The following is a 25,346-nucleotide window of genomic DNA, read 5'->3' as shown; positions in this document are numbered from 1 at the left end:
AATTTGTGGAGATCACTATGGGAATGCGTACACTATGAATTTGAGTCAGTTTTCTAATCTGCTACAGGCATAGGTACTAAATCTATTAAAGAATTTTAAAAGTCATTGTTTATTTTGTTCTAATAGCTGTGAATAATTTGATACTAACAGATGGTGGCCTGCTGTTTAAAAATTAGTCTGTTGCATTCAGGAGTGCCAGTTAATGTAGCTGTGAGATGAAACCCACTTTTCCTTGGTTTTCACTTTTCCCTGGTTTTAGCAGTTAGGAGCACCCAAGCATTCACTGTTCTGTGTTTGGTAATCACTGTTTGCATCATGTTCTAACCTTCCATACCTTTTCTAAAAAAATTTAATGTTTTAAAATAATTGTTTTAAATTAAAATGTAAGAATAAATTTTGACATCTCCTTTCTGCCTTTGAGATGACTTCCATATAGATTTAGATGGGTTCCTAGTGAAGGAAGTGCAGCAGCAGAGGCAGAGCATGATGTGTGACTGTATGGGTTCACTGGATGTATCTGCATCTTTCCCTCCCCTTCAAGCATATAGTTAATGTTCAATGAATACTCAATACTAATTAATGAATGAAACTGATTTTTATAATCAGTTGTCTGATGTTTATAAACTTATGGCTTCTGTTAAATTATATTAAAGTTTTATTCAGGGGAATAACATTACAAACCTGTGTTATCTGATAAGCTCCTTAACTGATAGCAGCTAGATTTTTTTCACCTCTAGTAGCCCGTAGGAAGGAGTATTAATAGACCAACTTTCAGGGCTAAATGGATGTAATTAGGAATTCAAAATCACCACCCAAATGCTATAGTGTTTTGAACAGAAAAGTTACATAACAAACTGGTTTACCATGATAAACTCTTTGCCACTAGAGGGTCCTATAGGGTTTCATATTCATCAATGAACTCCATAACTCTCGTTCTTTTTCTAAATATTTTCTATAGGAACAATCCCTTCAAAATTAAGACATTATTAAGTCACTGGTTTCAACTGAGGAAATGTAAACATTTGTTTATATACAGTAAGGATTACTAGCTTACCCTTTCAAAACTTTCCAAAATGTCTTAGACAACATAATAATAAAAAAGTATTATAAAAATATGCAAATAAAAGTAGTTTTCAAAATAGCATACAATTAAAGAGATAAAACTCCCATTTAAAATGCTAGGGAAAAGTATATTGCATAATTAATTAATTAATTAATTTTACACCCGACCTTTCCTCTGAGGATTCCAAGGTTATGAACATGATTACGTATACCCACCCCCACAACAAGTCTAGGAGGTAGGTTTGATTGAGAGGCAGTGACTGGCTTAAGGTCACCCAATGAATTTCATGGCTGAAGATATTTTAATATTGGTCTTCCATGTCATAGTCTGACACTCTTATACCACACTGGCTATTTGTATGCAAAGTTCCATATCTTGAGGATAAAATCATAAAATTATACAGCTGGAAGGAACCACGAGAGTCATCTAGTTTTGGTCAAATCTTGATGTAGAACTGCTTGGAGCAATGGAAGTGGGATTACAATCAGTGGCTTATTCATGGGTTATTTTATTTGATGATATAAACATACCTTCTTTTTTTACGTGTCTGGGGCATTAACTTTCTTAGGGGGTTGCTTCCCCAGGTTATTATCCTTTGCTGATCTTCTTTTCTAACTCTGGTAACAACTAAATGTATGATGAATCCAACTTACTCTTCCACAAGTCAAAGACTAGGTTATTGTAATTAAAATGGTTAAAGTAACTTAATGATTTTTACTCTCAATGACTCTTCTAGGTCAGATGATAAACCATAATTTTAGCTGCCAGAGAAATTAACCTCCTAAACTTGCTCCTTCTGGAGAGCTACTTTCAAAAGTATTTCTTGTTTTTTGATAATGTGCTTCACCATACCTAGTTGGGAATAGCTTCAATATGTTCTGAGTGCAAGAAGCCTACGTGATTTAAAGTTAGTAGAAGGTTCTTTTGCTCAATCTAAGGTTTATCCCCTTTTTAATCCTTTTCAAACTCTTTCCTCTAAATAGCCTTTCCTCTTAAGTGCTGGCAGTGACTACTCTCACTGCCTTGTTTGTTACTTTTGTGTCCAAGGCCTGTCTTGTTGCAGCATATCCACGATGATTGGATGTCAGTGAATCTCAGCATCATTATTTGTCTGAGAGTCTCTTAATTTGGTTTGCATTTGCACATTCTGCTGTAACCCTGTTTGAGCCTTCAGGGCAACCCTGTGTTAACTACAGCATCCTTTATTTCAGTGACCTGAAATCGTCTAGCCTCCTCAAGATCTGTTTTTTATAATGTAGGTACAATACTGCAGTTGACATGAGCATCAGACCATTCAGCATTGCTACAAGCACTGCATATTAATTGTTAGGTATATGTCTTTCCTATCGCTCTAAAATGTAGGAAATGTTCTAATGCAACTCACTTGCAGTAATTATCTGTGGCCCATGCTTTGCCTGTGTAATGTTCTGCCAGTACTTAGGTACCATCCATACTCAAGGAAGGATTGACTTGCTAACAGTAGGGTGTATATGTATGTGAGAGAGAATGTATCCTGTAGGGTGGAGCATTTTCTACTGCTATGTTTTTCCATGGAAACATTGATTGTTTTGTAAAATTAGTAAAAGTATAATGAATGCCAGTTAAATTCGGAAGTTTCAAAATTGTAATTACCTTTCTTTAGGTGTCTGGTTTTTTGGAAGCATGCATGTATTTCTAGTAAAAAATAAATAAATAGTTTGGGGGGAGTTGTTAAAATCAGTATATTAGCAGTTTTCAGTCCCTTCCTTTTTTCTCAGGATTTTAACAGTATCATTTGTGTTAGTATTTGTCAGGGGTTCAGGAGCAGAGGCAAGGGCAAGGGAGGAAACAGAGAGCGAGGGGGAGGAGGCAGAAGAAAAGATGAGTGATGACGACGACCCGAGATCTCCGAGTCTTTCCAGTGAATCAGAAGATTCACAGAAAGGAGCACCAGTGGCCAGGGCAAGGGGGGAGCCTAGGGGGACACACCAGGAAGAAAGGGCCAGAGGGGGCTCAGAGGGGAGCAGTTGGAAATCGGGACCAGCGTCACCAACAGAGAGCAGGGGAGAGGAAGGGCGCCAGGGATCAAGCGCTGGAAGCTCACAACAGGAGGGAGGGCACGAGTCAGGAGTGGCCACACCTCCATCGGGGAGCGAAGAAACGGTCAGACGGAAAGTGGAAGGTTGGGCGCGCGCGCCAAGTTCAAATGCACAGGAAGGTGGCGCAGTAAGCAGCCCGGAAAGGGAGCCAGGTCCTAAAGCCCGGCGCAAGGAGACAGGAGGGTCCGGGGGGTCAGCGTCAGAAGAATCCCGGAAGGAAGAGACCCCGGGGGGCAGAGGGACCCAGAGAAGAACAGTCAGGCGGAAAAGGTGGAGTAAGGCTAGGGTATTAAGTTGGTGTACAGGGGGCGGAGACTCAGACGGAGCTTCGCCGGTCTAACCCTTAAGACGTAGAGTTGCGCGCAGCAGCTTGAGAATGGAAACTGTAACTCAATAAAAGACTTTTACAAGTGACCGCTGGCTAGCGTGATCCTCTGTGAGCTAGGATCTGGAAGCAGCTCTGACAGTATTCTTTCTTCAATTTATTTCACAGCCTTAACCATCAGGTCCCAGGGTGGGTTACAACAATTAAAATTCAATAGTATAAACAGTTGAAACATCTTGTAGTTAAAGGAGTGTGTTTGAATCTGAAAACACACATTTCAGGTGTAAAAGGCTATGGAAAAGAGTTGTGTCTTCACCATATGGTGAAAACTATATAATGAAGGTATCATACACACATCTGTGGAGATGAAATTTCATAACTTAGGAGAATGTTCTCTTCCTGGGCCCCACTCTCTGAACGTCTGAGGATGGCGGAACTGCTAAGAGGTCCCCCTCTGTTGCTTTTAAAATGTGAGAGATTCTGTGGACAAGGAGGTAGTCTTATGTGGGGCCTAAGTCATAGAGTTTTAAGTCATTTGGGGCCCCAGAAGCAAGTTATGCTCAAAAACAGGTTATATAATGAAGTGGATACTACTGAGTGACTATTTATTAAAATATTGACAGGTGTTCCTATGAAAAAATACAGCTTTGGAGTACAAGTTACTGATTTCCTTCTAAAACCAACTATTTCACTTCAACATCCAACTACTTTTGGCTATTGGGAAAACTTTAGAATGGAGATATCCAATGTTGTGCCCTCCCAGATGTAATGGGGGCTACAGCTTCCCTTATCCTTAACTGTTGGCCCCACTGGCGAAAGTGGAGAGCACCATGTCAGGTACTACTGCTTTAAATATATTAATAGAGCATGTAAAATTGATATGGCAAATATAAATGATAAATCTGATCCTAATTGCTAAGAGCACTGGGAATAAAACTTTCCCAGGAAATTTGTTGTTTCATAATTTTTGGGAAAACTGTCTTGCTGGATATTAACTGATATTAATATTGTAGTCTTAAACTGTTGTAACCTACCCTAAGATGTCATGGTGAAGGGCAAGCAAAAAATCTAATGAATGATATTTCAATGTGTGTATAATATAATAGGAATAAGACAACTGAGGCCATTGGGAAAACAAATTATTCTATTTTGGATCTCCCTGGTTCTTGGCATTGAAAATTTCCTAACTTTCTGACTTAGCTTTGCACTTAACTGAATTGTTGGCCCTATAGTTTTTCTGCGTTATAGGAGAAACTGATACCAATAAGTTAAATTTCCAGTTTCTAGCAGAGATATCAAGGTAGTACTTTCTGCTAAATGCGAATTATCACTCATAGGTGGGACATTTATTTTTCTTTATTCTCTATCCCCTCCATAGTGCTCATGTGTTCTCTCTCTTTCTACTCTCATTGTCAAGACTATTTGTTTGGAGGTGGCACAGGAAGCAGGCAGATAAACAGATTATTCCAGATAGTGTAAGGGTTCAGGCTTCAGTCCTGTACATAGGAGTAAATCCCAGTGAAATTGGTGGAACTTACTGCTGAGTAGACATTGCAGTGTAAGTATACAAATGATTGAGAAGCCAGGCCAGATGCTGTATAGGACCAGATTATGCCATTTGTCCCACACTGAGCCAGTAACAGCAGTACTACTTTCTGGCTATCTCAGGCTTTCATTCTAAAAGGTATGACACAAAAGGAAAAGAAATTGGGAAGTATGAAGGGGGAAAAGCAAACTCTGGCACTGTTTCCTAACTGTAAAGTTTGTGTAATGATCAGTGGGAATGGAAAGATTTCAAGGAGAGGAGAAGCCAAAAGTGGCTAGTCTTTCAACACAGCAGATGTGAAGTCCCTGCAGTCCTATCTTTCCTTTTATGTGTCTAATGGAATGGCTGCTATGGATGGCTTCTGGAGAGGAAGTCTGATGAAGCCAGTGTTTTGCAGAGCAGGTGAAGAGGACCTGCAGTCTCATCTCTATTTTTTTCTCTTGCAGCCCGAGGTAGTGAACAAAGTGTCCAGGTCATACTGCTAGAGTCCCTAGTTTGTGTCACCTGCGTAGTACTGTAATGAGAAGGCAGTGAGTACAAGGCACAAAGTAACTCTTGTTGTAGTTGTCTTTTCCCCCCCTTCGGGAATCTTTATTTGCGATTTCCCAGTTTTTAAAAAATAATAGTAGACTTGCAGTGACAAAATCTGCAGCAGTCCTCCACTTCTGTTTACCAGTGCCTTGAAAAGTCACTAATACAGAAATGGAAAGGAGGAATTATCTGTTAATGGCCTCACAATGCAATATCCTAATTGCTGAGATAAGGATATACGAGTGTATTACTGGCAGTTGGATAACTCTGTTCTACCTGTGTCAGGAGATAACATCACTCAAACTAGCAAACTTTCAGTTTGTGTGTGGCTGCACTGTGTGATGAGCAACTGAACTTCATGTTAAGGCATCTGCCTAAGGTGTATCTTCAAGTCCAGAACTGATCCTGCCCTCTGAGACTGGTTATTAGATGCTCTTGAACAGGAATGACTATAAGAATACTTTCTGTTTGAATTAATTTTTGCCCAAGCAATCACCTAATCATGGCTGGACAGGGTTATGCATTTATCAAGCCCAATTGTTAAGAATATAAGAGCCCTACTGGATGTGACTGATGGCCCATTTATCCCAGCATCCTTTTCTCATAGTGATCAAACAGATGATTATGAAAAAGTTGAAGGAGGACATCAGTGCAAAAGCACTCTTTCCACTTGTGATGAAGCTGTACAGCACAGGTACACAGACATATACTGAAGGTGGACCATTACTATCATGCTGTATTCTGTCTGTGACTGTCAAGCACCCCTTGATCCATTTTTCAGAATTCACTAAAATAACTTATTAGCAGTGTGTGCACAGTAATTCTTCTAACCCTTAATATCGGAAATGAGGTGACTTAAAGAAAAGCTCTTTAATAAAAGAAGAATCTGATCAGTTATTTAAATACCTAAAATCCAGATTTGTAGTCTTAATTGATGTGAATTTAACTTTTAATTTTCTAGAGGACTGGAAAGGTTTGGCCTCCTACCAGAGGGAGTTTTTTAACAAGCTATAGCAATTTAAATATGTGGTAAAGTAGGGTGGAGAATGCATCTGGCTGGCAGGCCAGATTTTTATTTCCCCACCCCTTGTGGGTCAAGTTTGACAGTGACATTGGGTGATCTTTTTTGCTTGCATGCGTCTCCAGATGCCCCTTGCAAAGTGCTCTGCAAGACACAACAACTAGCTGATCATCATAGCCCCTTGCAAAATGTTATGTTGCCATAGGGTTTTGCAGGCACCGCTAATCAGCAGTGCCAGAGAAAAGCCCTTTTGGCTGAGCCAAGTTTTTACCTGCCCCATACCTGATACTATATATGATTTAAGGTGTAAGATAGGTGGGCTTGGCTTAAATGGCCTTACATGCCCAATGGGAAGGCCTGGTGGGCCTAATTTCCTGCACCTTTTGTAAAGTGTAATATATATGCAGACTGTGCACAAGGAGAGAAATTGCTGTGACTAATTTCGTGGTTCACTCTTGGTGCATTTTGCAGACATCTTAATGTGTGCTTTGTTGGTCTGGAGTATGCCCTATCTAAATTTGTTAGGGCTATTTGCATTCATCTGGTCTATCATACAGTGTGGTTAGACAATATATATGTGCTGGACTCGATATTTCTCATGCAGTGTTTTCCCCACCCTTTAAGAACACTAACAGTGGAAATATTGCTGTAACTGTTTGATGCTTCTGTTTCTTTCTTTCTCATTCCCTATTAAATTCCACTGACAATGCAAACATGTGCTTCCTATATCCCTGCCCTGGCCTCATCTGAACATATGCAACTGCTGGCACTTCACTAGTTGTGACTAGATTAGGCTTCAGAGTTGCTGATACTGGCATTGAAAGAGCTGCTTAGAGGAGCCCATGATGCTGAACTTGCTTCCAGATTCAGAATTGATGGTTATGCATGTATGACTATAAAACAAGAATGGAAAGTATGATCTGTTATTTGGCTTCACAGAAAACTGAAAAAATGAATAGAGATGAGCTTTAATTTTTTGTTAAGCTAACTTTGATTTCATTGAAACATCATTTATCTCTACTTCTGTTTGAAACCATTATCACCGGAGAGGGGGGGGGGTCTAGAAAACAAAAAGCAATACTGACAGCTAATAACTTTTGTTTATGGTCTTCAGTCCTCACAAAAATATTTTAATGAAACTGCCATATATGAATGTAGTAGCTGGGACTGAAATTGTTTCAGAACTACTTCTGAAGCAGGTAGGCACACAGTAAATATGTTAAGTAAGAGATAGTGTGTCTCCATTGGATATGATGCAGTATAGCATTCATAAAACACTTTTATATCATCTTAACTTAAAAACATTCTCGGGCTAACTGTCAGTGTTGGTCAGCAGACAGCCATGCATGGTCCCAGTTAGATTGCGATCATGTTTAGATGAAGAACTGGGGCAGATTCAAAGGAGAGTTGTTGCGGAGTCAGAGTTATTGCAGGCCAAGATCTGAGCCAGCAGACATTCTTAGCAGGCTAAGGTGGGCAGAGAAACAGGAGGAATAGACATTATGACAGTCAAAGAAGCAAAGTTAGGGAGTGACTGAACCAATGCGAGAGTTGCTTTGTTGCACATGCAAATACTTACTGCAAGCTAGGAGCATTTATGGTCTGTCCAGGAAGAACCAATGGACTGTTTAGGGGTGGAACCATTTTGCAGGCTATGTAATAATAAACTATTATATTATTCTATTGGAAAGCAATATTTGTATTTTCTTCCTATACTCTTAATCCCCATTGTTTGCCATCAAGGGCAATAAGAGACCAAGGAGGAGCTCTCTAGTTCGTTTTCATTGAACCTTACACTAAGTTTTTATGTGGTTTAAGGTTTTAAAAGAGTTGATAGTAGAAGGGATAATAGTGGTTCATTGCATTGGCCATATAGTTTCTTTGAGATGTACATGTTTTTATAATCTGGGTAAGATTTAGTCTGATCAGTTAGGTCTGTTTTATTTTTCCACTTTTAGAGAACATCTGTAGATAGTTGTTTTGTTAAGATTTGGAAGTAAATTAGTAGTCTGACTCCCTTAGGAGGTTGCTGATTCTCCTCCTTTGGAATATTTAAAGCAGAGGTTGGATGGCCATCTGTCATGTATGATCTAGTTGAGATTCTTGCATTGCAGGGGGTTTACAAGATGATACTTGGGGTCCCTGACAACTTTACAATTCTATGTTTCTATATGAATTACAAGCTAGGTTTAAATTTTCATTTTTAAAAGCATTGTTTGGAGTAACATGAAACATGTAAACAAAACCACCTTGCAGTACATAAAGATCATTTTATTGCACCATAAAATCTCACTTTCACTCTCACACAATGTGTTTTTAGATAAACAGAATAATAGAATAATATGAATTCTATTACTTCTGATAAAGAAAATGTAAGACACACATAGCATTTTCATAAATCTGACAGGAAAGCTTAACATAATTAATTGAAAAATAGAGCAGGGCATTTCCCTTACCCTAATGACTTCTTAAATCCACACCAGCTTATCAAAGAAAGCATTAATTAGAGTAATTGCAGAGCCAGCTGTCTATTGCTTGCTGTCCAGTACCTTCTGTTGAGGAAACCACAAAACTCACTGTAAGGTGTTTTTTTTAGATAACTAATTAAAACTCTTGTGTGTTGCAAACTGACAATGTAACCTTTTGGGTTACATTGCACATCCTACTCTGGCTGCATATTGAAAGTTCACACATACGGGTTTTTCCTATTCAGAATGGGGAGTGGCTACATTGCTAGTGTAGTGCTTTTAAAACATGTTACCAGTTGATTCATGGTGCAAGTTCATGTCCAGGACATGATATTGTTACATCATGCAGAAAGAAGGTGTGGTAAAGCTAGAGTGAAGTTGCCATTTTCATATTCATAAAAGTAAAATTTGAGTGTTAAACAATGCCATGGCATTTGTTTAAGTAAGGGTAGCTAGCTCTTTGCGTTCCATGAATTTTTGAAGGTGTTAATGGTACAGTTACAAACTTATTATGTATCTGGGTGTTTTGGAGAAGGTTCATGATGATAATGAAGGGTGGTGGTGCTTCTGATTAATGGGCTGCTACAGGCTAGTTGTGTTGCTTGTTCAGTCCATTATTCACTTTCATTTGTTGCTAAGCAGTCGCTGGCTGCACAAAGGTTGTATGTGCTATGCAGATCATGTGTATTGTCCAACTGTTTAACCACATATTTGCATCTCTCTACTTGCAGTTTTACAGAGTTAGGACCAATCTGTTATCAAATTAACAATCTAGAAGTTTAGAAGAAAATTATCAGTCTGATTGATTAGAATAGTCCTTCCTTGAGTTCCTCATCTACAAAGTAGGAATAGCATATTACTCTATTGTACTGTTGTATTATTCCTTTGCAAAGTTTGAATTAAAGTGGAAGCAAATCCATAGTTGTTGTTTTTTAATTTTTGCAAACCTTCATGTTCCCTTGAGCTTGCTGATTCCTCCCTCTTGTGTGCATTCGTGTGTGGTAAATTGAGATCACTACTAGTGTATACAAGTAGGGCCTTGAAGCAAAATTTTGTAGTGTGAAGTATTTTTGTTCAGGGTTCTAGCCATTTCATTTCCCCTCCCCATGATGTTCCTTCTTTCCAACAGTCAGTCAGCATCCTGTGCCCCCTGAGCACTCCTGCACACTTTGGGGCTACCTTGAGTTTGTTGATACCCCCTTCTCATGAGTGTATGGCATAGTTTTGACTACTAGCTGTGGGCTCACTGTCTCTGGAAGATCATAAATAGAATAAAAGAGAGAATGTACTGGAATCTCTCATAATGAGAAAGAGTAATCTCTTGCTTTCTCCCCTCCTTTTTTGTGTGTGTGTCGGATAGCACCAGTATTTGGTTGGCTGTATGGGAGAGGGACATACAGTGGTGCCCCGCAAGACGAATGCCTCGCAAGACGAAAAACTCGCTAGACGAAAGGGTTTTCCGTTTTTGCGTTGCTTCGGTAGACGAATTTCCCTATGGGCTTGCTTCGCAAGACAAAAACATCTTGCGCTTTTTTTTAAAAGTCGCTTGAAGAGGCACAGCTGCGACGGACCGTGCTTCGCAAGATGAAAAACATCGCAAGACGAAAAGACTCGCGGAACGAATTATTTTCGTCTTGTGAGGCACCACTGTAAATATTTACAGCATCCTCAGTCTAAACACTAGACACATTCCTAAGTCACCCTTCTGGTCACAGCAAGTAGGAGGCCATAGCTAAGGTGAGGTCCTTCAAGGATCACATGACTTCAGTGTTATAAACTGCATACTCATTTTTAAAAACGGGCAGCTCTTTTATGGCAGGGCAGAGGAGCTAATTTCAGAGCCACAAATGTTCCAAGGTAGCCCTGATTGCTAATTAGTCCTTCAGCTAGGTTTATGCATAGCTCCTGTGTTCTAGCTGGAACAGTATTTAGAACTCCAGGAACATACATGTTTCGGATATTGTATGTCCCTGAATTCCCTTACCATGTTTTAATTGCATTTTTGGCACTTAATGGCAAAACTGTGTACCGTATTTTTCGCCCTATAGGACACACCGTCCCATAAGGCACACCTAGTTTTTTGGGGGAGAAATAAAGGGAAAATTTTTTATTTCCCCCCCAGGTGCGGGGCTGGGGCGGGGGAAGCCGGAGCTTACCCCAACCCCAGCCCCCAGAACAGGCAACTCTCCGCAAGCCGTGGGAGCCCGGCGTTGGGCTCCCGCACCTTGCGGAGAGCCACGCGAAGTCTGGGCGCGCTGAGCTCAGCGCGCCCAGCCTCCGGCATGCAGGCAACACTCCGCAAGCTGTTGGAGTGAGGGGGTCGGTGCGCACCGACCCCTCTCGCTCTCCAGGCTTCAGCAAATGCCTGCATTCGCCCCATAGGATGCACACACATTTCCCCTTCATTTTTGGAGGGGGAAAAAGTGTTTCCTATGGGGCGAAAAATACGGTATTTGTGTGTGCGCGTGTGCGCATGCTGCTTAGTATGGGAAAACTCTTCACCCTTCAACTGTGTGAACACACCCAACTCCCTAAAATGTAGGATTAGAATCAGTGCTGGCCAGAAGGCAAGAATGTGTCTTGGCACCATTTATTTTATAAATTAAACATGGGACTTTCATCACAATTCTGTGAGAATGAATTAGGTAGCAAAATGTTAAACCTGTCCTGAACCTAGAAAAATACAGGTTATCAATCCAACTAACTAAATAAAGGGCACAATTAATGCCATTCTTCTGGATTTATTAATGCTTCAGGGCTTAGCTAGGGAAAATGCAGTAGCAACTGAAATGGGAAGACAGAGCTTTGAAACCACTCTAAAATCTAATTTGTTGAGTTACAAAGTGATTTGATCAACCTGTGCAATGAGAAAAGGGCACACTTTAAAAATCAAATTTATTTTCAAAGTTTCGCTTAATGAAATAGTCCTGCGTCTTGATGTGTTTGCAAACAAGACAAATAGGTTTTCTGATATTGTGAGTTTTCTTTCAGTTATTTTTGTAAGAGTACAGCAAGATTAAACATACTTCTTATTTCCAGTTTACAGGATGACAGAATTAGGGTAGAGAGGATGGAAAACAAGCATTTTGAGTACAGCAATGCTTTCCAACTGATTACAAACTTCTACGGAGATCGAGTACTTGATAGTAAAGGTAACTGATTCAGAAATACACTGAAATTTGTCTGAATAGTTTTCATTTGTATTAAATAGGATTTTATTATTTTGTAAAAGTTACTTCACGGTGTCATATTTTCCTTAATTTACAAGTAGATTTTAATATTCTGAGATTGTGCTTGTTAATATATAGAGTTTTTGATATACGATAGATTCCGGCGTATTAGGCGACTGGACATATAAGGTGCTGGGAGGAAGCCGCGCACAGTGGGGCCCGCTGCCTGCTGCTCGCTGCTGCTGCAGCGGCAGCTTTGGCAGCCTCCGAAGCAGCAGTGGGCGGCAGTCTCCACGCTGGGAGGAAGCTGCCCGGCGCCCACTGCTGCCTCGGAGGTAGTACCCAGCGTATAAGACGACCTCCGACTTTTTAACCTCTTTTCTGGGGTTAAAAAGTCGTCTTATACGCTGGAATCTACGGTGTGTGTGTGTGTGTGTATTGTATAGCAGTATTGAAGAATCAGAGAGGTCATTCCATCCATATTTATTTCTTGATAACCGGTAAACATTAATTTTAAATTACAGATTATTCAAATAAAAACTCCAAGAATAATTCAAGAACTAAACTCTTTACTAGTCAGTTGAGCAGCAAGTTGGGCCTGGTTTGCTTTTGGAAAGTGCCTTAGAGCAGTGTTTCTCAACCTGTGGGTCCCCAGATGTTGTTGGACTACAACTCCCATCATCCCTGAACTCTGGTCTTGCTAGCTAGGGATGATGGGAGTTGTAGGCCAAAAACATCTGGGGACCCAAGGTTGAGAAAGGCTGCCTTAGAGTATTTGTCTCAGAGGAGATTTGACGAAGTTAGTTTCCTAATTAATTTCTTGCAATGCAATCCTATACATGTCTATTCTTAAGTAAGCTATTCGTAGTTCATTGGTACTTGCTTCTAAGTAATTTTGTATAGGTTTTCAGTCTTAGGCTGTTTCCATGCAACCAGTTTGTCAAGTAACAAATGCTTAGTTAACTTGTTTCTGTTAAGAAAGGTTTTGATATTATATATGGGATGATGATGATGATGTTAATAATATAAATGATATAATATACTTGCAGTGTGTCCTAACCAGGTCATACTCAGTAACATTGAATATCACCCAACATTTTTTGGATTCTCATTTTCCCAGTAATAAATGGTTGCTGTGAAAAATATGGTTCTTTTTCTATCTAGTTTGTGCCATTGCAATGGTAACATAAACCCCTATTACATAGTATACAGAACCTTGTAGGTAAGTGGCATAAGATCCTGCCCATGTGTTTGTACCCGTTTGTGGTAATACAAAAGTATATGCTGAAGAATTTGAAGGAAGCAAATACCAGGAAGGCTTTCCATTCCTCAGTAGCAATGCTACTGCTTTTCCTCTTTCTCCTCTCCAGCTCTGCAATGCACAGCCACTATTTCCCGTGCAGCAAAGCTTCTTCCCTTGCCTGAATCCAATGTATCATGCAGAATTTGATAACTCTTCTTGCCAAGTAAGGCGTCACAGTTTTTCCCTGTCCCAAGATGCACAAACAAATACAAGGCATTAAATGTGTAGATTGTAAAAATACCACAAATAACTCGCTGAAGGAGATATCTTTGTTGCACTGTCCATAAGTATGAGGTAGGCAAAAGAAATATTTGTTGTAGTAGTGATTAGGATGCCAATTTGGAGCGAGAGCTAAAATATAGTGCAGAATAGGAGCTCCTACACACTGGATTTTATATGTTGCTGTAATAAAAGCTGCTTGTAATACAACTACACAAATTACAATTGTATTTTTAAGGTTCCCAAGCATTGTCAGTGGTTTTAAACTTGGATAAGTCAGTGCTATGCTCCCTGGCTGCTGTAATCATGTATCTTAAAGAATTTAATTTAGAAAAGATACTCTACAATCCAAGGTAAGTACTTTTAATTTCAGAAAGCCACAATCCTGAACAAAGAATACTGTAGGGATATTATTTTGCATCCTCTGGCCAATTTCCTTTCATAAAATAAGTGTACTTTTTGTGATATCCCACTTGTAAACAAGTTCTATAATGTACTATAAACTAAGCATTTAAAGCTAACAAAAGTGGGAAAACTTTAGAAATGTAAAAGTATATGCTTGTAGTGGTTTTTAAAATTACTTACCTGATTATTATACTGCCTATAATTCTGCCTATAACTACTATAATACTAAATGCAGAACTGCTATGAGAGGAATTTTTAAGCAAATCCTTATTCTATCAAATCACCACTTCTGTGCCAATAATACTCTTGCTGCAGTTGTCGCATATAAAAACAGTTTTTTTTATCTTGTCTTTTAATGTCAGTGCCTACAATACCAAGTAAAAATGCTTCTGGTTTTTTTAATAAATGTATATTTCAACATCTTTTCCATCTCATTATAAATCATTTCCCAGAAGCCTTTCACTTTCTTACATTCCCACCACAGATGATAAAAAGTGCCTCTTTTACCTCTTCATAAGGTTTAATTTTCCAGTTATTTCCTTCTTCTCTTACTAACTTTTCATGTGTGCCCCAAGTTTTACTCATATTTATCTTTTTTACACTCATTGTTTCCAAAGGTGACAACCACCATGGTGTTTTACGTTCTAATAGGTTTTTGTACCTATCCCAAATTTCATATAGAGCTCTTCGGAATATGTGGTTTCCAAATCCTTTATGCACTTTTGTTTTGTCATACCATAAATATACGTGCCAACCAAACCTATTGTCAAATCCTTCTAAGTCCAACAAATCTGTATTTTCTAACAATATCCATTCCTTCAACCAACAAAGGCAGGGTGGTTCATAGTATAACTTCAAGTCTGGCAAGGCAAAGCCCCCTCTTTCTCTAATATCAGTTAACAATTTAAATTTAATTCTTGGTTTCTTCCCCTGCCAGATATATCTTGAAATTATTTTCTGCCACTCCTTAAATATAGCTGCCCCTTTGATTATCGGAATTGATTGGAACAAAAATAACAGTTTTGGTAGCACATTCATTTTAATGACTGACATCCTATCCTATAGAGAAAGTTGCATCCGTCCCCACACTTTCAAATGTCTCTTAATTCCATTCCACATCGGTGTCTAATTATCTTGGAAAAAAATTATATTCTTTGGGCCAAATTACCAAATATTTCACTTTTTTTTACTACTTCTATACCAGTTTGTTGTTGCAGCATAGCCACCAAATCTTGTTTCATATTTTTAACTAACATTTTAGTTTTATTTTTATTTAATTTGAGACCTGCTACTTGTCCGAACTGTTCTATTTCTTCTAGTGCTTCTTTATCACTAGTTAATGGGTCTTCCATTGTTAAAACCAAGTCATCTGCAAAGGCTTTCACTTTAACATTGGTAGTTGATTTTAAATTAGTTTCCCCCAGAAGTAAAATGATTCACATGTGTTTACCAGAAGCTGTTTCTCCTTCATATGTCTTAACGTGCTTTCCCCAACAATATACAAAGCCATGATTTTATTTTAAAGCTTAATAAGCAATTATTTTGTGTCATCACTATGGAATAATGCTTTTTATTTCAGTAATTTTAAGAAGTTATCAAGTGAAGCTGAATATATGATACTTAATGGGTCTACAGTAAATAATCTTGAAATCTTACAGAATCAGGTAAGAAAGTATGCTTCATCCTGCACATTTCTTTGCTTGGGAAGCATGTCTTGGATTATTGCACGTGTTCTTCATACACCAGTTCTCCCCTAGCTTCCTGTGTTTAGTCAGATTTTCCCCAGCTAGGCTCTAACAATGGAAGTAAGTTAAAACAGGAGACCTATGATTCTGTTATAGCAGTTAGAACATGGGTCAGCAAACTAAGCTCCATGGGCTGGATCAGGCCCAATTGCCTTCTAAATCCAGCCCGGAGATAGCCCACGAATCGCAGAGGATCGCCAGCACGTGCACGTTCTTTCCCTCTCCCTCACACAGTGGTGGCAGCGCCTCCTCCCTCCCTCCTGGCTTCTCCCCGCCCTGCCTAGAGAAGGAAGGGGGCTGGGCTTTGTTGCTGCCAGCCCCTCCGGAGCCCTTTCTCGTGCTGTTCATCATCCCTCCACCGCCGTTCTTTTTTTTTTTTCTTTCCAAAATATAGTCCGGCCCCCCACAAGGTCTGAGGGGCAGTGGACCAGCCCCCTGCTGAAAAAGTTTGAGGACCCCTGAGTTAGAATTTAGCAGCTAGTCTCCTGATTTCCCTCTGAGCCTATGTTCACAGTACTTTAGTAAATGCAGTTTTGGGGTAATGCATTTACCAAGGTGACATATTCATTGTTTTGATTTGTACCCTGTCTTTTTATCAGATAATGTACAACTCTAGAAGGATGCCAGCATAATTTAATACCCATCAAGAAGAAGAACATGGTGCAGGGCATGCATGTTCTGAGGGCATATGATGCAGCCAGCTTGTTGAAGTTAAGCAGGTCCTGGTCTAGTCATTTTTAATTCTGTGATGAATGAAAGGCCAGATATAAGTACAGTGGAGCTCTAGTTGCGGACACAATCCATTCCGGGGTACTGTTCACACCCCGAAAAGTCCGCAACTAGAGCAGCGCTTCTGCGCAAGCACGGAGCACGATAAAGCGCTTCTGTGCATGCGCGCAGTGCTCAGAATGCTTCTGCGCGTGCGTGAAGCGCTCAAACTGTTTCTGCTCATGCGCACGCAGCAAAACCCTGAAGTATACACTTCCGGGTTTGCTGCGTTCGCAAGCCGAAAAGACACAACATGAACCTAATGCAACACAAGGTATGACTGTATACTGAAGATAAGACTTCCTCTTTAAAAGTGAAGCTCTTGCCCATAAAAGGCACAAACACTTGGAACAAAACTGTAAATGGAAAATAAGCCAAGGAGAGAAGGAATTTACTAAAGAAAAAAAAATGGCTAAAGATATAAAATAAATAAATAAACATTTACACCAAAAGCAGGAATCTAGTCACAAAAATCACTGGAGTTATAGAAAGAAAAAGAAAAAGTAAACTTTTTTCCAGAAGTTCAAGAGATTCATATCTAAATCACTGCATTGATGTTATTAGTATGTATAATGTGTGGAAATAAGTTGTAGAACAAACAGACAAAAGACAAAGTAATTGGCCACTAGAACCAAATGTCATTTATCAAAGAGCACAATCTTTTCAGAAGTGTTGATATTATTAACATTGCCCTCTTTATGGGAGGATTGTGGTAGCCACTGTAACACCATTTTCCAAAAAAAGGATCCACAGACATTCAAGGAAATGTGAGTTTCTGAGGAAAAAGGTAAACTTATTTTGTTGTGCATTTTTATCATACTTTTTTATTTTATGTTGATGAGAAACAGAATATGTTTAAAGAACTAAGATTCTTAAAGTTCAGATTTCCCATATTTTCTTTCAAATGTGTTTTAATTGATTGAATAAAACACTGTCATTACTGCAGACTGATAAGAAAAAAAAAGGCAGCCTGTTTTGGGTCTTGGATCATACAAAAACTTCATTTGGGCAACGAAGACTAAAGAAATGGGTGACACAGCCTCTTTTGAATTCCAGGTATTCATTATCAAATAACTTTGCTACCCAGTAGCTGAGCTGGATATTGATTATTTTAAAGTTATAATACTTTTGTTTTTCCTTCGATGAGAGTCTATGCAGCTAATTTTCTTCTTAGGCTAAATTAAACACTGCTAGCTTCGAGGAATAATTACCAACTTTCATATCAGCTCTGCTACTCCAGCTCTTATACTTCATGTAAAATTTAGTGTGTTTTTAGGTTTTGGCTGTTACAAAAAATGCATTTGCCTGTTTCTGCATCCTTTAAACATGCTGGCAGTGTAATAGCATTAATTTCTATGTCTAATGGAACTCCTTTTTGAATAATATATAGTTGTCCTTGACTTTGGCCATACTTAGGTATAAAATAAAAACTCTTCATTGGCTAGGCTTTGGGATGTAACAGATAGTTTTGTTGATTTTAGTGTTGCTGCTTTGTTCTGATTCCATTTTTAGATTTGATGCAGTGTTTTAACAATATTTTATTTGTTTTGATTGTGATGTTCTGTATTGCTAGCCACCCTGTGCTTCCATTGGGAGGAAGGCCAGAACAGAAACATAAGGAAATAAATAAAATGCTTCACTTCTAACGTAGTTGGGTTTTGTTTTGCTTTCTTACAGGGAATCCCATAAGATACTCTTACGGTGTAAATTTATTGAGAATTAACTTCTGCTGTGCCCATTGGGGATCATTCACTACTGTGTCTTATTTACATGTTCATCCTAGGAACTATTTTCAGCTGTGCAGTGATTGTGACAATTATAGAAGAGTCAGTGTCTGCCCTTGGCAGTTCAGTTTGATAACAGTTGGAAACAATGGGAGAGACATTCCCCTGTTATAGTACTAGTGGGGAGTGATCACTGGTAGGAGACAAAATTCTGCTAGCTGGAAGCATGCAGTTGTTTGTTGTTGTCATTTAACTGAATTTCAGAATTTAGAATTTTATGTAAAATCCTTACCAGTCAGCAGTTTTTTTTCTTTGCAGTAATATATGAATGGAAGTTGAGAAAACTATGATACCGGCTGATGTGCCTCTTTATCTTTTTTCCTAATCAGTTTGCATTCAGCAGCTTCCTCTCCTGACTTATCATGATGAATGACTGTTGTTGCAACAAAATGTGCTGTAATTGTAGATCAGAATTATTTATGATGATTGCAGCTTTTCATTACGGATGCATTCTACTCAATGGCTCATCTCTCCCTAAGGATGGAATGTGTATGACTAAAGCCTAATTTAGACCCAGTAGTAATTCTGCTTAGAATTGGATCAACATACAGTAAATACTTTGGAACTAAAACTTTCTTTTGGAAAATATGGGAGTGGGACATGAGAGTAAGACAGGGACCATTGTATCAGAGATAGAAGTCATGTGTGAAGCTTGATGTCCCAATATTGGGCTAATTGCTCATACATAGCTTTTCATAATGCGATAGACAATGGCTCCTCTCCTTCTACAATTGAGGTATGAATACAACTTTGTATGAAAAATGATCCTGTCTCTTATGCTAGACACTTAAAGATTATCCACAGCTGCAACTGATTTATATGGCAGAGAAAGGGTAAACGTATTCCCAGTTGTAGAGAAATGATTTGATTTCAGAGTTTGACCCCCCCCCCCAGCACCTCTTTGAACTATCGGTCAATCCCCCCTTTCCTCATATCATCCCCTGGAGTGTCATCCAGTGAGGAAAAAGAGGAGGAAGACTAAGAGCTGCATTTATCCCTCACTGGTAATTGCAACAATTTTAAAAAATGGTTTCCTAGTACTTTACACAATTTTGCTTATACACTCGATAGCCAGGAACATAAACCTTGCATAAGATTACCTGTATTTGGCAAACATTTAAATCCTTCATTTGTACAAATTTGGTTGTTTCCTTTTTCAAGGTGATTGTTGCTGAAGTTGCATTTTACTTGTGCAAAACAAAAGCCCTTGATTGCCATTTAACAGATGTGGAGATAGTAGTATGCAGATCTAGTCATCCCTCTAGATGCATTCATGAATATTTTCACTATTGTTTAGCAAATATGAAGAGAGCTGTGCCATTATACCACAAAAAACCCCAAAAGGAGCCATTCTAAAATTGCTGGAAATGGGCTGTGGGATATGTAGTATGTTTCAAGATGTTTCAAGTTTTTAATGTTTTACTTAGAAGGTTGAGAGAAGAAAAGGAAACTTCATCCTAGTAATAGTTCTGCAGTTCCTTGAAGAGTCTGTCAGGCTCAAAACTAGATGGGTGTTTTTGCATGGGTTTTTGTTTAACTTTCTCTCACACTTTTGGCATGGACCATATTGTCCCCATCCCCCAGCCACATGGTTGTTCATACTCAGGGGCTTCCTGACAGAAAAAAGACTGTTGCAGCTTTTATGCTAAAAGTACTGTATATAGAAAGTTTGATCCATCTATCTCAATTGCTGTAAATCATAATAATAATAATAATAATAATAATAATAATAATAATAATAATAATAATAATTTATTTATACCCCGCCCATCTGGCTGGGCTTCCCCAGCCACTCTGGGCGGCTTCCAAAAAAATATTAAAATACTGTAATACATCAAACATTAAAAGCTTCCCTAAACAGGGCTGCCTTCAGATGTCTTCTAAAAGTCTGGTAGTTGTTGTTCTCTTTGACATCTGGTGGGAGGGCGTTCCACAGGGAGGGCGCCACTACCAAGAAGGCCCTCTGCCTGGTTCCCTGTAACTTGGCTTCTCGCCAGAAGGCCCTCGGTGCTGGACCTCAGTTTCCGGGTAGAACGATGGGGGTGGAGACGCTCCTTCAGGTATACTGGACCAAGGCCATTGAGGGCTTTAAAGGTCAGCACCAACACTTTAAATTGTGCTCAGAAACGTACTGGGAGTTAATGTAGGTCTTTCAAGACCGTGTTATATGGTCTCGGCGGCCGCTCCCAGTCACCAGTCTGGCTGCCGCGTTCTGGATTGTAAATAATATTGTAGCGCAATTTGTGTTTGTATAAAATGTAGGCAATATACATGATGCGAGGCGCAGTATAGATATAAAAACAAACTAAAATTCAGATAATACAATCTGAATATTTAGTTTCTCATAATATTTGTTGTACTGTATTTACAACAGATTGTAGTAGAAGCAAAAATGTTTTAAATGGCCCTTTTACAGTGGCATATTTATCCCATACATAATCCTCTATGGAGTCTTATATTTTATTATTCTTGGGAAAGTGTTTAAAAAACATAGTGAGGTGGAAAAAAATGGGTCACTTGATATTGGATGATGTTCTCTTGACCCAGTTTTTAAATATTGAGGATTACAGCAGGCAAAGTGTATGCATGCTTCTTTTGTGTTAGATTACTAGAGCTATAGTAGCATAGCCATATGTGAAAATGATTTAAAGTGCAGATTAACCTTTCGAGGGTAGTGTTTCATCTTTCCTCTGTTGTAGTATGTTTACATTTACTGTTTCATGTTAGTATATTATGTATTCATAAATAGAGTTCATAAACATGTTTTTCCAGTCCCAATGTGATATATAGTTAGTATTTTTAGATGTATTTATGTTCTCCTTTAAATACCCATACAAAAACTAGGGGGGGAAATGTCTGAAGCTTTTTGACTCAGAGAATGGTCCTCCATTTGAATCATAACAGTCACAGCTTTTTGAAAAGGCCAGCTCAGGTGGAATGCTACCCATAAATGTAATGCTAGATCCTTCAATTTAGAGAGGGGTGTGTGTGTTCTGTATGTTGAATTGGCTCTCCTAATTTCTGGACTGGTACTAAGCTAGCCCCTGATTGCTGGTTTATCCCGACAGATTAGTATAATCAGCTTGACATGGGAGCAAGAAGGGAGAAAAATTGAGAGGGGGGAAAGTGTTGGCATAAAAGAGTGCCAGAAATTCGAATGGGGAGGGGATAAAGAGGAAAACAGAGCAGCAAAGGTTTTAATAAAGCAGGGATGAAAACACACAGAGGAAAATGGTACATAGTTTTAAACAACAACAGAGGTTTGAATAGAGCAGGGATGGTGTAAATCTGAAGGGGAAGCGGCAATTTTAAACATGACAGAGCTTTCAGTGGAGCGAGCCGGGGTGACTCTGGGGGTTGGGGAAATGAATGTTTAAAAACAAAGTTTGAGTACCCCAATAAGGGAGTGGGGGAAAGTGTTAGCTGCTGCATTGTACCCATCTCTGCTATTTCTTCTTGTTAAAATTGGTTTGTTTTTAAAAACTATTGAGTGTCTCTATATCCCTGAAGGGAAGAACAGGGTAAGGGGGGGGGAGAGACTGTTTTCACTTCTGGTATCATGTGTTGTCTTCAACATGATGTTCTAGATTCAGTGTAGGAATTTAGGGTTAGTCTATTCATCTTAAAGATACAGTAACTTATATCATCATGGCCGTGTGCGCATGCAAAGGGAGCTGCAGAATAGGAGACAGGACATTGCATGGAAATAGGGGTGCTCTATGTGCAAAGGAGAGTTGAGAAAAGAGACTGAAGGTGCAAATGGGTGTGCAAGGGAGGTTGCAAAAAAGGAGAAGGTTGGAGGTATGGGATTGGGGTTAAAGATGAAAGCAGGGCCATGAAAGAATCTGAAGAACAGGAAGGAATGGCCACTTAAGAATTGGGCAGAAGGTGAAAACAATGCTTCATGGTTGCAATATGCTGGAGGAGAAAGATGCAGTAAGCTACGTGTGTGTGTGTGTGTGTGTGCGTGCGCGCAAGGGGAGGGTGCACAAAAGGGGGAGGAGGCATGGACATGGGGTGAAGATGGAAATGGGTGCAAAGGGGGATTGCAGACTAGAAGAGAGAAGCGGCTTCAGAAATGGGGTTAGGAAAGTGAAATACAAGCTTAATAGTTGCATGTTGTGTTAAGGGGAAGCTCTAGGGGTTTAATGTGGAGGGAACTGCAGGAGTGTTAGCAGGCAGAGTGAGCAGTGGTACAGCCCCTAGTTAACTAAGAAAGAGTGTATGCTGTGGCGAGTGGGGAATATAAATCCACAGAATAAGCAAAGGTTATTCTGAGTTAAATATTTTCATTGTAAACTGTTTTCTGATGGTGTTGAAGATCTTTTAAGAAACTTGCTGCTTTACGTAACTTTGCCTTCTATCTACTCAGCCCACTTAAGTGAGGTGATCCAGACAGAGATCCTGAAATTCTTATATTGTAGAGAACATTCAATCTGTAGTAAAATAATCCTTTTTTAACAGTGAAATTAATTCTCGACTTGATGCGGTGTCGGAGGTTCTCCTATCAGAATCGAGTGTCTTTGGCCAAATAAAGCACCTTCTATGTAAGATGCCAGATGTTGAACGAGGACTCTGTAGTATTTATCACAAAAAGGTAAAAAAAAAAGTGAGCTACAAATGATTAATACTATATTCTATTAAAATATGGTTTTAAACTGGCATTTTTTTCTTGAAATTTAGGTTTAAGATTCATACATTGAAAGAAAGGAGATAATTTAACCCTACACTAGTAGAAAAATTAACACTGTAAATCTAGTCCCAGGGTCAAATATATACCTGAAATAAAATACCTGATTACTAAGCATAATACTACCCAAATTTTTTTTTTAAGCCTTTATTGAGACCCTCCCTTTTCCAGTAAAAAAGAAGAAGCTACAAACAAGTCATTGGGGTGAAAGAGTACACAACATCTGTTTTCATTTAATTCAGACAAGATGGCCCTGAAACACTGCATGGCAATTCACACTTCAATGGTTGATATTTTCATTACCTCCCCCCCCCCCGGTGTTGCAGTATGTTTGAATTCCACCATTAAGTGGAGGGTTAAATCAGTTTCAGTATTAGCAGTGTCTTGAGAAAAGTATTTTGTTCATGTGATTAATAAAAAAAATATGGATTCCTTCAGTCTTTGCTGAGCAAGTTGCCTCATAATGCTGTAGAGTAGTAGGCCTACAGTTTCAGGCTATGCATTAAAATACAAATTAAAATATTATTGACATTCTAATTTATACATTATTAAAATGACACCAATTTGACTGCATCCCATGTATGTAAGTTCCCTTCCCATTGTCATACCAGCAGCAAGTATAATCAGGGTGCATATATTTCAATGAATGTCCAAAATTGGGAGGAAACTAAGGAACATTAATTTTTAAAACATTAGCCTTGAAGTTACAATTGTTTCTAATTTCAGTGTTCCATTCAAGAGTTCTATCTGGTAGTCAGCACACTCTCTCAGTTGGAAACAACAATCACAGCACTGGTTCCAGCTATACGTACTCAGGTTCAAGCACCTTTATTACAGAAGAGTCTTTTGGAAATTCCAGAATTGCTTTGTTCAACAAAAAAGTATATAAGCATGCTTAATGAAGCAGCAGCAAAGTAAGTAACAGTGCAGTCTTTCCATGTTTACTCAAAAATAAGCTGTACTGAATTCAATTGGGTATTTCCAGGTAAATAGGGTTAGGATTGCAGCCTAAATTGTTATATAAGCATGGTACAATAGTCTTATGTAATATTAACAAATGGCTCTAACAGAAGGTCTTGTAATCCTCTGTCCTGGCCATGCTACCTGGACACCACTACTGCTACCCTGTTGCCCCATCATTTACCCTCAAGCAAAGGTCTTTTAGCCCACTGGTTTTGCCACCTAGCATAGACACTCAATGTGCAGTTAGTATGGAAAGTGAATATAGAATAAATCCTACTGAACTGAAAGATTGTTCAGTTTCTAAGCTGTCCATTCATTTTTAACCTTGAGCAGTTAGTTTCCTTCAGTGTTTCTTAGTAAGATTTCTTAATCTTCACCATAAGTTCCTGGGGCAGCGAACAATAGTTATACTAATTGGTTTCTTTTTATTATTACATTCTGTACATCAAACGCTATATATCCCAGTTTACAGCATTGCTTTGAAATGTCATAAAGTTACTGTACTTTGCCTATAATCCCTGCAAGTGAAACAAAATTGTTTATTTCTTTAGTTTATTTATGCACTTAAAATATTGTTCTTAATCTGAAAGGTAATGGAGTTTGTGTGTTAGTATTACATATATTTGGTAACATATTATTCTTGTTACGAATGTAAATACTGTACTTATGTTGTTAGTATTAAGGAATGTGTGTACTTTGGGGGGGTGTCTATCTTAACTGTTGGATTCTGAATACTTAGAAGTGGAGACAAAACCCAACTGTTCAAAGATCTTGAAGAATTTCCCTTAATAAGAAAGAGGAAGGATGAGATTCAGGAAGTTCACTCTCAGATCCAGTTACACCTTCAGGATATACGAAGAATCCTAAATTGTCCCTCTAAGGATTATGTTACGGTGTCAGGACAAGCAGTAAGTTAAATATTTGCTTCATATTTTTTCTTGTTGTATTTGCCATTGGTCATATTTTGTTCAAGTGTTCATTCGTCAGCAGACATAGCTTCAAAGACTAGAACCACCTAAGCTGCTGGGGAATTCGTATTTGTTCCCATTGACCTGGGTCAATCAAAAGGGCCTCCCAAGCACTGCATGAAGAGGCACATTACCCACAAGTAGAGAGACTAGTTTATATTAAATTGGGATATTACTGCTGCCTCCTTTCAGTCAGAAAGTACATTCCTCTCCAACAATGATATTGTCCAGTGATCTGACAAATCCAGCCAATCTCTGCCATATAGCTATTACCAACTTTCACAGATAATGGTTGAGAG

General features: G+C 38.9%; 1 protein-coding gene across 2 annotated transcripts in view; it reads left to right on the top strand.

The window, feature by feature from the left end:
• MSH3 (mutS homolog 3) overlaps nucleotides 1-25,346 on the top strand; it is a 63,345-nt gene that overhangs the window by 13,494 nt on the left and 24,505 nt on the right. For both annotated transcript variants that reach the window (XM_083465188.1, XM_083465187.1), the window contains 7 exons: nucleotides 12,072-12,184; nucleotides 13,963-14,077; nucleotides 15,709-15,793; nucleotides 17,589-17,698; nucleotides 22,891-23,023; nucleotides 23,843-24,030; nucleotides 24,819-24,987. In XM_083465188.1, the coding sequence (XP_083321314.1) occupies nucleotides 12,072-12,184; nucleotides 13,963-14,077; nucleotides 15,709-15,793; nucleotides 17,589-17,698; nucleotides 22,891-23,023; nucleotides 23,843-24,030; nucleotides 24,819-24,987 (913 nt within the window). The remainder of the gene's footprint in view (nucleotides 1-12,071; nucleotides 12,185-13,962; nucleotides 14,078-15,708; nucleotides 15,794-17,588; nucleotides 17,699-22,890; nucleotides 23,024-23,842; nucleotides 24,031-24,818; nucleotides 24,988-25,346) is intronic.

This window comes from Podarcis liolepis (assembly GCF_965112155.1).
Source record: "Podarcis liolepis genome assembly, chromosome: 11".
In the NCBI taxonomy this organism is placed as follows: domain Eukaryota; kingdom Metazoa; phylum Chordata; class Lepidosauria; order Squamata; family Lacertidae; genus Podarcis; species Podarcis liolepis.
This window is presented reverse-complemented; position numbering and strand designations above follow the sequence as displayed.